Source organism: Hyperolius riggenbachi, chromosome 1, assembly GCF_040937935.1.
Source record: "Hyperolius riggenbachi isolate aHypRig1 chromosome 1, aHypRig1.pri, whole genome shotgun sequence".
Taxonomy (NCBI): domain Eukaryota; kingdom Metazoa; phylum Chordata; class Amphibia; order Anura; family Hyperoliidae; genus Hyperolius; species Hyperolius riggenbachi.
This window is the reverse complement of record NC_090646.1, coordinates 339,194,587-339,208,008: the sequence shown is the minus strand read 5'-3', so window position 1 is coordinate 339,208,008 and position 13,422 is coordinate 339,194,587. Positions and strand designations below refer to the sequence as shown.

At 43.5% G+C, this 13,422-nt stretch overlaps 1 protein-coding gene across 6 annotated transcripts in view; it reads left to right on the top strand.

Annotated features, from left to right (window-relative positions):
- SBNO2 (strawberry notch homolog 2) overlaps positions 1-13,422 on the top strand; it is a 199,278-nt gene that overhangs the window by 93,429 nt on the left and 92,427 nt on the right. Inside the window, exon 1 of one of the 6 annotated variants that reach the window (XM_068233983.1) lies at positions 5,804-5,871. The exons of 4 other annotated variants lie outside the window; for them this stretch is intronic. In XM_068233983.1, coding sequence (XP_068090084.1) covers positions 5,827-5,871 — 45 coding nt within the window. In that variant the 5' untranslated portion in view covers positions 5,804-5,826. Of the gene's footprint in view, positions 1-5,803; positions 5,872-6,145; positions 6,205-13,422 lie in introns of those variants that run through there. One more of the 6 variants, XM_068233984.1, reaches the window with a different exon arrangement.

The following is a 13,422-nucleotide window of genomic DNA, read 5'->3' as shown; positions in this document are numbered from 1 at the left end:
ATGTCCGGGTAGCCAGGAGTGTAGCCAGATGTCCGGGTAGCCAGGAGTGTAGCCAGATGTCCGGGTAGCCAGGAGTGTAGCCAGATGTCCGGGTAGCCAGGAGTGTAGCCAGATGTCCGGGTAGCCAGGAGTGTAGCCAGATGTCCGGGTAGCCAGGAGTGTAGCCAGATGTCCGGGTAGCCAGGAGTGTAGCCAGATGTCCGGGTAGCCAGGAGTGTAGCCAGATGTCCGGGTAGCCAGGAGTGTAGCCAGATGTCCGGGTAGCCAGGAGTGTAGCCAGATGTCCGGGTAGCCAGGAGTGTAGCCAGATGTCCGGGTAGCCAGGAGTGTAGCCAGATGTCCTGGTAGCCAGGAGTGTAGCCAGATGTATAGGTAGTCAGATGTCAGGGTAGCCAGGAGTGCAGCCAGTTATGGGGTGCCAAGTGTAGCCAGTTATAGGGTGCCAGGTGTAGCCAGGTATATTGGGGAGCCAGGTATATAGGGTGCCAGGTGTAGCCAGGAGTATAGGGTGCCAGATGTCCACTCCCTCCCGATCTCCCCCCCTCGTTCCTCAGTTTTGGGATGGGGATCCCCCTCTGCGGGCAGGGGGATCCCCCTTCTGTGCGGCGGTATTTTGGGATGGGGATCCCCCTGTGCGGGTGGGGGGGATCCCCCTTCTGTGCGGCGTGTGGGTGGCCTCTACCCCTCCCCCCCCCCATCCTCGCTCCCCCCCCCTTTCCCTGTCTAAGCCCTTTGAGCAAATAGAACTACTCACCCAGTGGCCCTCTCCAGCGCAGCACTTCTTCCTCCATCGCAAAGTCCCGTCTCTTTACAGTTACATTACGAGACTTGGCAAGTCCCCGCAGAGGGGGATTCCCATCCCAAAATACCGCCGCACAGAAGGGCGATCCCCCAGCCCAAAATACCGCCGCACAGAAGGGGGATTCCCCCTGCTCGCCCTAGCACATTCTCTCCCTAGGGATTCCCTAGGGAGACGCATGCAGCAGCCTTCAGAGGCTGCTGCAGCGCTGCTGATCACAGCGTGAGAGGGGAAAGTGCAGGACGAGCTGAGCTCGTCCAGAACATTTCCAGCAAATTTTCTTTGGACAACCTCAGCTCGTCCAGAACGCTAGGCAGGTTAATTTTTTAAATGGGGTACGAATGTCTCCCCTTCATTTTTCCCCCAACTCACCCATACCTGTGCCATTGCTGAGTCACTGGACTGGAAGGTTGTGGGTAAGCCAGCTGGATTGTAGGAAAGGTTTTTTTTTTTTTCCCCTCCTCCCCTCCTTTGTTGTTTGAAAGTCTTGCAGGTAGTGATGGGAAGTCCGGATCTTTTCATTGAACCGGTTCATTCGAATCAGTTCGTTAAAAAGATCCGGATCATGAACAAAGAACACATTCTGTGTAAAATTTTGTGGCAGCAAAGTGGATAACTGTGTTCACTTTCTAAATGCACATCCGCCTCTTATTCTACACTTTCACTACTTGAACTGAAGATCCTTTCAAACAGTTCCTTCTTTGAATCATTGAGCCAAGGAACTGCTCAGAACGGATCAGTTACGAGTCAGGAGCTGCTGCTGTAATCTGATCCCTGAGTGAGCTGCGTGGAGTTCCTTCTCTCACTGCTCACTCCTTACAGCCAGGGTTGCCAACTCATCCCTTTAAATACTGACAAATCTAAGTTATAAAGGTTCTGGGGCTTCTCACACATAATCCGTGCCTAAACTGCCTCTAACTAGCCACAAAACATGTATAATTCATAAGTGTCCGTATTTAAAGGGATGAGTTGGCAACACTGCTTACAGCTCAGCAGCTGCATTCCTTTTTCATCCACGGAACTGTTACAAATGAATCGTTCAGTGTGATGAATCGGATCACTCGGCTCACAAGGAAGAACCAGTTCAAATGAACGAATCATTCATGAACACTACTTTTCCACTACGATGCTTCGTTTAGGTTTTTTTTTTTTTTTACGAATTGCGATCGTCGGGCGGCGCAATTCTCATTGTAATCGCGCTACATTCCTCGCAGCAGTACAGCGCAACGTGGACAGTGGAAAAAGCAGCTTGCGCAATTGCAAGCGCAGGCGATTTGCGCTTGTGATTGTGCTTGCTAGTGGAAAAGGACCTTTATGCCTCATTCACACTATATGCACTGCTTTGCGCATTTCAGCAGTGCTTATAGTATGCGATCAGCAAGAACATCAGAAGTGCATAGAGAGCACTTTTGATGTTCATACTATGTGCGCTGTGCAGCAGTGCGATGTGCTAGCGCAGTGCTGCACGCATTTTTGAAAAAGCGCATCGCTGATCCCATTCACTGCAATGAATGGCATCAGCAGCACAACGCATGGCAACGCATAAGGGTTGCATGTGTTTGCGACCTGAACGCACAGCCATAAGCGTTACCTAATGTGAACAAGGCCTTAAAGTGGATCCGAGGTGAACTTTTACACATTGCATAATTGTGTTCCTTTCCTATTGTTTATGGGGCATTCCTCAAGCCAAATACTTTTTTGTTTTTGTTTTAATACTCTAATTCCCTATAAACTAAATAAACCACTCCCACAGGTTTTCAGAGAGCCAAGGCACTTTCAGACAGTAGCAAGGGCTCATGGGAGCTCAGTCTGGGCAGGAGGAGGGGGAGGTGTTACTAGCCATTGATTTCACAGGCAGAGGGGAGGAGGGAGGAGGAGAGGGGATTAGGCTAATGGCTCAAGATACAGATAAGGCTGCCTCTGTGTAATGTTTACAAACAATATGGCTGCTGTCATTGTATCACAGGAATAAATAATCCTATTCTATTAAAACTGTTTGCAGCTAGATTTGCTGTGTAAACCATCTAAACTTTAGATAAGATATATAGACAAGTTACTTGTTATAGTTAGTTTTTCATCTCGGATCCGCTTTAAGGAGGTTTACACATTGATGTAAGCTTGTTGTCAAGATGATGTGTGCTGTGGGAGGGACAGCTGGGAGGGGAATATAAAACACTGGGCTAGGTTGAAAAAGAAAAGGGCAGAAGTGATGTCACTTTTGGCATCACAGAGAATCAGTCAAGATGGAAACCAGCATAAAAAGGTTTCTTCTTTCATATTACTTTTTTTTTTACTAAATTCTACCAGTGAACACTAAAATCAATGGAAAAGGTAGGCTGAACAAGTTATTTCCTATTGAATTATATTTTGTTGTTAATATGAGCTTCTAACCCACTTTAAGTTGCACATATGCTATGCAAATTGACTGTACAACTGACTATTATAAGTCTAATGGCCCATACTCACGGGCGGCAAAAGTGGCCTGTCGCCAGCACACGTGAGCTGTCGCCGACGTTCCTCCTCCCCCCGCCGGAAGCTCTGCATACCTCAATGGAGGTTGCTGTCGCTAGTCCGCGTACTCACGCGGACTAGCGACTGCTGCGGCGGCGACTGTCGCCAGGCGATTGAACATTTCAATCGCCTGGCGATATCAGCGACGGGCGACTGTTCGGGGTGCGCGCCCGTTCAACGGCCCATACTCATGGGCGACCTATGGGCCATAACAGTATTGACTGTAACATGGATATTTTGTTTGGGTAGTCCCTTTTCGTAGATAACTGTGGTTACATGTAACATTGAAGATTGATTGTACATTCAAATTGCATAGTGTATGGTCAGCATTGAATTGGGACTTGATTTCTTAGTCGACAGTTCAGGGTACAGATGCATTGCTAGACAGGCTTGCGATGTTTTCTGTTGCTATGCGGAGGAAGTCTGACAGAGTGGGCAGACTGAGTTGGAGAACAATGACTGTAGCCCATGCTTGACCTAGACCAAATGCCAAGCAGAACTTTTTACGGCATTTCAAGGGTAGTTGGAAGGCCTCTGCACATACGCTGGCTTTACTATTCATACTTTGTTACTGAGCTGGAACTAGTATCCAGACTGGGAAATCTGACTCCAAAATCTGAGCCCTTGCTCTGTATCCTTTAACCCAGAGTTTCCCAACCCTGTCCTCAAGGCCCCACCAACAGTACATGCTTTGCAGAAAACCACAAACATTCACAGGTGAGGTAATTAGTGTCTCAGCAGAGCTGATTAACTACCTCTGTGGATTTCCACAAAACATGCACTGTTGGTGGGCCTTGAGGACAGGGTTGGGGAACACTGCTTAACCAGTGACTCACAAGATGGCGATGTCTGTTTTTTTGTTGTTTTTGTTTTTATACACAGGTACACATTAAATGCACTGGATAACATTCCACCTCCAGTTAGCTATTGGTAGCAGTAGATTATTGTACCGTGTTATCCATAAGTAGAAGCAAGAAGTTTTGAATAAATGCATCCTGATTCAAAACTGCTTGCAGTTAGCTATTAGTGCTCAGTCATTAGTGTGTAATTTGGGGACAGGAGTGTCCCAACAGCCTGTTCAGTTATATCTGAGCAGCTTGTACAACTCAGTGGTAAAGGGAGGAAGGACAGTGGGGGGCTTATTACCTGTGAGCTTCATTCAGAGGATAGGTTATGTAGGAAAATACTCTCCTTCTTCCTCATTTGATTTTTAAGGATTGCTACATGACCTCGTTAAGGTGCCCACTAATGATACAATCTTATCAAATCTATGTAGTAGAAGGGTAAACTAAGCAAATATATGTTGCATGGATACTTTAGGTAGCCCCTCATATTACATAGAAATGGTAATCCTATCCTAATCCTAACATTTGTATAGCACTTTTCTTTTGTCTGACTCAAAGCGCTCAAGAGCTGCAGCCACTGGAATGCGCTCAAGAGGCCACCCTGCAGTGTTAGGGAGTCTTGCCTTGAACTCCTTACTGAATAGGTTCTGACCTTAGCCAGGATTTGAACCCTGGTTTCCCATGTTAAAAGCAGTGCCCTTAACCGGTACACTATCCAGCCACCACTGGTAAGATTGTACAAATAAGATTGTATCATTAGTGGGCAGCTATACACATGCAGGATTCTCATCTGAGACATTGCAGAACAATTGTCTTGGCCAATGTTGTTCTGTCGTGTAGTAAGCTGTAGACCTATAATTAGTACTGCTAAAGCCTCTATTCTTCTGCTTCTAGATGGGGAAGGTTACCACTTTATGCTGTCATGAGGAGATGAGAGTTTGGGTAAAATTTGGGTGTCCTGTCTCTTCTTTGTTCCAGTAGCTGCTGCTAAAGTTAATGCAGTTTCAGTGTCAGCTGTGAATATCAAAGTTCCTGGAATCTAGACCATTTCCCTCTGTTCTTCTGCTCCCATGGGGGTTTGACGGAGCAAAGAGGGAAAGAATCAATTCTGTAGAATAAACAGTCCTGTCTTGCATGAATTGCAGTTAAAGGGTTAATAAAAATGAGCATGCAGCGCAGCTGGGTTTGAGAGGAAGCCGTTGCTTGTTATTTATGGCACAATAGTTTTCTTCAGCTAGGAGGAGGTTAATTAGGTAACGAGATGAGCTTTTTGCTGAATTACACTAAAATAGCAGCTGTCTTGGTGAGAGGAAATGAAGGGTTAAAGTTAGCATATTTCCCCTAGCTTTGATTGGCTTGAATTGCAGGTACAGGTACAAAGGGGGTGGACCTTACTGCTAAGCACCGTAAGTGTTGTGACTGCCAGGAATCCTCGCATAGAATCATTTCCTGAAAGTCAGAAGAGCACTGAGAGGAAGTGGGATCAGGGGCTGGCCATGCATACCCTGGGGGGAGGGAGGCAGTAGAGTATAGGGAGGAGAGAAAATTAAATGAAGCAGCAGGGGGCAACTCCCAGAGAAGGAGGGGGGCTCCCAGCTGTTGTGATGTTCTGCTGTCATGTGTAAGGCTGTCTCTCTCCAGCCCGCATCCCTGCTCCTCTGTTCTGTTGGCATGTCACAGCTGCATTTTTGGCTCAAGGTTTCCTCAGTTAGCAAGGTACTTTGAATTTTGAAGCTCCCTCAGCTAGCAGACTCTTAATTTGTGTGACGTGCTGACTACTTACTTGCTTTCCTCAGTATTTCAGACAGAGGTGTGTTAGCATGTGCCTGTATTGTTTGTTAGAGATCTTTGAAAGTTCCCAGTGCTAATGTTGCCACGATCACTGTTAGATTTACTTTCACTTCAGTAAGAAAACAGAGCACTTTAGATATTGAGCAAGTAGCTATGGGCTGAACAAACCTTTTTAATACGCAGCTTTTTCCTCCTTCGTGTCACACTTGGGAAGGTCCCCTGCCTTGTTGGGCAATGAGTACAGTATCTGTCCTACAGGTAATAATGCCGATACCAGTATGATTTTGAGAGAAAGCAAACTTTTGATATGTCTAGGTATTTTTTTTTAGCTGATTTGTTTTAATTCGTACTCATAAATAAGCTACATAAAACTAGTTTTCAGGTGACATTGTATTTCCTTGTGTTTTTGTGATGTTTGTTGCATTTTCTGTTTTTACTTTTTTTTGAAGCTTGTTTATACCATAAAGAAATAAAATGTCACATTTTAAAGCTCTCTCATAACTATTCTTGTCAGTGAGAGATTTTTTTTTGGTCAAAGTTTGAGAAGTTATTTTACAGAAAGAGAACATGGCTCTGATTATGTCTGATTGTACAGACGTGCTTTGTTGTATTTGCTTGGTTTGTAATGGACATATGCATTTATTTTCTATGCTGATATGGGATGTGTCTTTTTTTTCTGGTACTTTGGTTTCCATTAATAATGACTGTATTATATAAGAAGTATTTTGGAATCGTAGATCACACAGTGTTCAGTAAAGTATCTTGAATTTTGTTATGTTCGTTATAAAGGTGTTTGTGTAAAACATTATAAGTATATTGTCAGGCTGCTGTTCATGTGCTGTTCACATTAACCAGATGTCAGAAAAACGGTTTTGTTTTTTTCATGACAAAGAATTTTTTTCCCTTTTTGAATAAGCAGCATAGTCTCCCCTTGAATAGTATTTAACATGGTTAAGTGTGCATAAACTTGCACAAGCCCCATGAGAATAAGTTACTTTTACTGTAAAGTGCTTTGCTTATCGCACTGGATTTTATTGTCTGTTCCCATTCCTGTTAAAATATATCAATGTCTTTAGCTGTATTAGCTATATTGTTTGGCATTCCCTGTGTCAGCTGGATTGTGGTTTAGGACATTTTAGTAATGATGAATCATGTTCCAGTGAACGCACTAGCTCCAGCAATAGACCTTTATTACAGTGAATAATGTAAATTGTCTTACAAAGTAATGGTGGAGCAGTCGTGTATGTTAAACTAGACATTCTTTGGGCCGCTCTCCTGATTATTAGCATAGGTTGATGGCACAGCCAGGGTTATTCTCAGTAATTTTGGCATTGGATGTTTTCCCTGAAATAGCCAGTGAAAGGGGGGTATCTCACTTTTCCAGTAACATCACCATGTGGGGCTCTTTCGCCCAATATAATTAGGGAGGGCTCTCTATGCCAATAATATCATTGGGGAGGGTTTCTACTCTTCCCGGAACATCTACACTTGGGAGGTGTCTCCCAATAAAATCATAATCCTACTATTTACCAGTAATATAAGAATTATGTCCTAACGGCATTTATGGAACTAATTCCTTCAGTGTCTTTTGATGCATTGTGAAATAATTTTGATTTTCATGCAGGGCGCTTGTAGTTTTCTTTATTTTACAATTGGGTAGGTCTGTCTACAGAAATAAATTATGTGAGATTTTTGTAACATAAAGCCTGTTTTCTTAGTTTTTTCTTATTACAGTGGATGATGGTTGATACTCTTCAGATTGGTTACCACTGTATAAAACGTATAGCCTTATAGACTAAAGTAATGACTTAATATAACATCGCATAGCATAGAATACTAATATTACAGGACCGATAACAATGTATTCTATCTCTTCTTGCATGTGGTATGGTGAATCTGAGCGGCGAACTTCTGATTTGGTTAACGTAGGTTATTGTCATTGTGCAATACTTTTGGTAGAGTCTGGGTTCTGGAGTAGTGTTTGTAATGTGTAGGGGGTTCCTGTTGCACAGTAGTGAAGTTGAATATTGCTGTTAGTCAGAAAGTTAGTAGAGCTTTGTTAATATTGGATTTCAGATGCTTCTGTAGAAAGGGAATGGTCTCTGTTCAAGTCACAACTTGTGCATCAACCTCTGAAGGTGCTGGCCAAATCTAGTTCTAAGTAATCAGATGGCAAGGAAGTTAATGTGGATTGTAAACTTCATGAATACAGCAGCCTAGTGTAACCTGTCCAGTTCATTTTCATCATTAGTAAATTTTCCTTGATTATCTTATTTATACTACAGTATATAAGATTTCTTGAAACCTGCATCCAACTTGTATAAAGTATTAAAATTAGTGATACCCAGAGAAAGATGGTCTCTCTCATTTGGGTATTGCTATACTACACTAGAATAGTAGCATTAGGACAGTTAGCAAAGGACGGTTGTTATGTTTATAAAGGATACTTGTGCTGTTGGAATTTTAAATGGTCAGGAGTTGCACACAATGGACATTACATAAACCAATAGCTGGTTCATTCATCCACCAGGCGGATTTGAATGATCGTAAATTATCTTACCTAAAATAAAAATATACCATTGTTGTACATGTATAATCTTTTTTTAGTTGATTATTTGCAATTTGCTAAATCAATCGAATTGAAGAACTATTCATAAATATTGTACCATTAATGAGCATGTTAAAGCCCAATCTACACGATACGATTCTTTGTGCGATTCGATTACGATTCTATTTACGTTCCGGTTAAATCCGACATGTCCGATCGGGATTCAATTCAATTAGATTTGCCATTGTTTTGCAGTGGCAAATCGAATTGAATCGAATCGAATCCCAATCGGACATGTCGGATTTAATCGGATCGTAAATAGAATCGTAATCGAATCGCACAAAGAATCGTATTGTGTAGATGGGCTTTAGAGTAACAGATGTAATTGCGAGTTCTAACTGGAATGTGTACAACAGTAGAATTTTGTAAACTCTGATATAGTAAGCCTCTGGATGCAGTAAAGTCAGTGGTCAGGTCCCAGCAAATGTGACAGTATAAATATGCAATGACCAATTCTGATATAGTAAACTACTTTTCCTGCTCCCTTGGAGTTTCCTATTAAGGGATTCTACTGTATAATCCTTTGGGATTTACAATGTATGAGAGACCGTTTTTGGACAAGGATATATACTCTGTAAAGTGCTGTAGAAGATCTCAGCATACTAACTAAATAAATATATAAAATGTGGGTGGTAGATTGAGATAAATATACAAAGGCAGTGAATTTACATGGTGAATGAAAGCGATAAAACTGGTAATGTGTGCAGTTATTGGGAAATGATTGAAATGTACAGCACTATAGCTGGCAATTTATTGATATTTTTGGAAACGTAAGGTTTGAAGGCTTTCCTATTCGTAAGAGATCCCAAGCTCCCCATATTTTGTGACATTTCAAATGGATGCCATACGCTGATTAATATATATATATATATATATATATATATATATATATATATATATATATATATATATATATATATATATATATACTTATTCCCCCCGATCTATCGATCGATAAAGTTGAAATGTGTTCATTTTCAATCTAGTTATCGACTAATTTGATTGTTAACATGTCATAAAGCCAATTAAACAGAAACGTTTTTTTGTTTTTTTTTTTGTTGATTGTTATACAATTGTAATTGAGTTGAGTTCAGATCTAATTCGTATATCAGTTACGCATTGATACTGTATGTGGTCTTCACGTGATCGGTTATGCAGCTGGATTATTGATCTCTTCCTCAATCAAAATATACATCTTTCAGGCGCTGACCATTGTATGGCCAGCTTTAGGTCAGTGTTAAATATCACACATTGTGTTGCTCGAGTTCTTTGTGATAACTGAGTTAGGCCTCAATTCACTGAGCTTTATCAAACACTTTATCAAACGTTTGGTAATTTATCTCATGAGTAATATCTAATTTTCAATTCACTAAGGTGTTATAGATTTATTTAAACATTTTATCGATAAAACGTTCGATAAATCTATAACACCTTAGTTAATTCAAAATTAGATTTTACTCATGAGGTAAATTATCAAACGTTCAATAAAGTGTTCGATAAAGCTTAGTGAATTGAAGCCTTAGTCTACATGTTTAACAGCTTCAAGCTTGTTGCATGATGAGGCATAGGTGCAGAGGAATAGGAGAAAACACCTCCCTGTATGCACAGTGTTAGCATAGCATTTCACTATGCTGTTTAGCTTTGTGTACCATCTCACAAAAATAATTCCTGGAAATGGAAAGGCTGTGGAGAAGGGCCTCTAAGTTAGTTAATGAGTAGCATGGAAATATACGGTAAGGCTAGCTGGTGTAGATTTGTTTACCCCGGAAAAGAAAGTCTTAGGATATGCTCCCCTGATATAAATAGTCCATCCACATTATTTAGGAAAGTGCTGTTTACTTTAAAGTGGCCCTTTCACAAGAGATGTTTGTATACCTTCACAGCATTTGTTGTATCATAGCACATTTTCATTGTATAGAAACTGTACATCAAATTGGACAGACTGTTAACACGATCGGTGAGACAACCAAACAATTCTATAAACGTTGCAGATCTGCTAGATAAAATCCTTGTTCAGATGCTAGAGGGTTCTTGATTGAATTGGCCAGTCTGGGATGTCCCTGCTGAGAATCTAATGTGTGTACAGCAGCACTGATGCATCACTGAGAGATCTGCAGTTCCAGATGGTTTCAGCCAAGCTTATTGTCCTCCCCCTTATCCCTCCCTCTCAGTCACTATGTGGTACACTGCTTAGTTGTCCCTCTTCCCCCTTCATAGCAGCGGAACATGTTGATAATCTGTAGGCTAGCAACTCCTCTGTACCACTCTCTGCTTTATCAAATCCCTATTCCTGGGGCTGAGAGTGAATGTTCTTGTGTACACACTTTTAAACATGGTTCACATTGCGTCTGCATGTTTTTCCCAGATCTTTGAAAAGGAACAGCAGAATTCCATCTCAGCTGGTTCTAGTGGATACACTACTTTTCTTTCATAAGCAGGGGCGTAACTATATATCACGGGGCCCCCCTGGAAAACTTCTAGCATGCTTTCCATTCCTACATTCAGAGCTCCCCCCATACCTAATGGGGAGGAGGAGGTGGCATGTGGTTGCCCTGGTGAAAGAGGAAGGAAGAAGCCCAGGACCCCCTCCATGATTGCGGGGGCTGCTGCCCTGTAATTATGCCACTGTTCATAAGGGATTCGATTTTTTCCTAGAAGAGCATAGAGTATCCAATCCAACAACTCGAGGGAGTTTTGGCAAGGCCTCAGAGCGGTCACCAACTTCAAACCCCCCCCTCAACTGGTGACCCCGAGCACCCAGCTGGCAGAGAAACTGAACGAGTTCTACTGCAGTTTCGAGCAACAGCCCAAACAGCCCCGGGCCCGGGGGTCGGTGACGACAGCGCCCCCCTCCTCACTGAGAGACCATGACATCACTGCACCGGTTGCAGTCCAAGAAGCAGAAGTCCTCATGCTGCTTCGCAAGCTCAACCCCAGGAAGGCTTCAGGCCCAGACGGAGTGTCATCGAACTGCCTAAGAACCTGTGCGGATCAGTTGGCTCCGGTGCTCACCACTCTATTCAGAAAATCACTAGCGGAAGGTACAGTCCCCTCCTGTCTCAAGAGTTTCACAATCGTACCAGTCCCAAAAAAGCCAGGCAGCACAGACCTCAACAACTTCAGACCCGTGGCGTTAACACCTACCATTATGAAGGTTCTAGAACGGCTAGTCCTTGCTGACCTCAAACGCACCACTGATGCACTGCTAGACCCACTCCAATTCGCATACAGGGCCAACAGGTCCATAGAGGACGCCATTAACATCAGCCTGGCATACATCACGGAGCACCTCGACAGGCCTGGCTCCTATGCCAGAATCCTGTTCCTGGACTTCAGTTCAGCCTTCAACACTATCTGCCCAGACACCCTGGTCGACAACCTGGCGCAGCTCGGTGTTGACCCCACACTTCGCGCATGGGTCAAGAGCTTCCTTTCAGACAGGACACAACAGGTCAAGCTCGGAAATTGCTCCTCCAGCGTGAGAACTACCAATACAGGGGCACCTCAAGGGTGCGTACTGTCCCCACTTCTGTTCTCTATGTACACCAATAATTGCACCTCCGCCTCGGACTGCGTCAAGGTCATCAAATTTGCTGACGACACAACAATCATCGGTCTCATTGGCGGAAACGGAGAGCAGGAATACCGCAGGGAGATAGAGAGAATATGCAAGTGGTGCGAGAACAACAACCTGGTCCTCAACGGAACAAAGACTGTTGAGCTGATTGTTGATTTCAGGAGGAACCCTCCCACTCACCCACCAGTCTACATAGGCGAGACCGAAGTCTCCAGAGTATCATCGGTCCGATTCCTTGGCACAACCTTATCCACTGATCTAAGGTGGGAACAGAACACCATCAAAATTCAGAAAGCGGCACAGCAGAGGCTATTTTTCCTGCGCCAACTGAAAAAATTTGGCATGCCTCGGGAGCTGCTGACCAGCTTCTACACCGCTACCACGGAGTCCATACTTTGCTCCTCAGTTTGTATGCTGCTCCTGACTTCTGCAGTGAGTATACTGTCTGTATGCGCAGGCGTACCGTCTGGTACGCCTGCGCAACGGCCAGCGACAGACATAAACTGCAAAGAATCATTAATGAGGCGGAAAGGATCATCGGGTCGCCCCTGCCACCTCTCGATCTCCTCCATGCGGCTAGGATGAGAAAGAGGGCCACCAATATTTCCTGCGAACCCGCCCACCCTGGTAGCCGCTTCTTTGAGCCCCTCCCATCCGGCCGCCGCTTCCGAACTATCCCATCCAAGACAACCAGGTGCAGGAACTCTTTCTTCCCTCAGGCAGTTCTGCTGCTGAACAACTCTGACCCCTGACTCTTCCGTCCTAGCCTGTAACCAGCATTCCTGCCTTAATGTTGCTCTTCTGCCTTCTCTTCTCTATAGCCGCTAATGTATTGTAAATGCTGTTAGTATGTGTAATTTGTCACCGTATATGGTAAAATGTTCAACTGTCATTATCTACTTGCCCAAGCCATGTGTACCACAAGCAATTCTGAGTACGGCAACAACCGTACTTGGCGAAATAAATCCATCTTGTATCTTGTATCCATCTTGTATCTACATTTCTAATCTGTTCTAAGGTACAAGTTTACTGTAGCTAAAGGTGTGTGCACATGCACAACTTTCATTTAATTTGTGTCCCCCACTGGGATTGAACTTGATTCTATGGATGATACTGCGGGGTCCCAATGTTGTATAGAGGCAACAGCCAAGCAATGCATTCACTGCGCAATGCCGATACATTGTAAATGTGTATGCAAAAGTCCTCAGCTGAGGTCCAGTTTCCAGACAAAACTTTGCGTAGAGTATCTAATATTCACTTCAGCACAGATTTTTCCACCATTCTCTTCCTA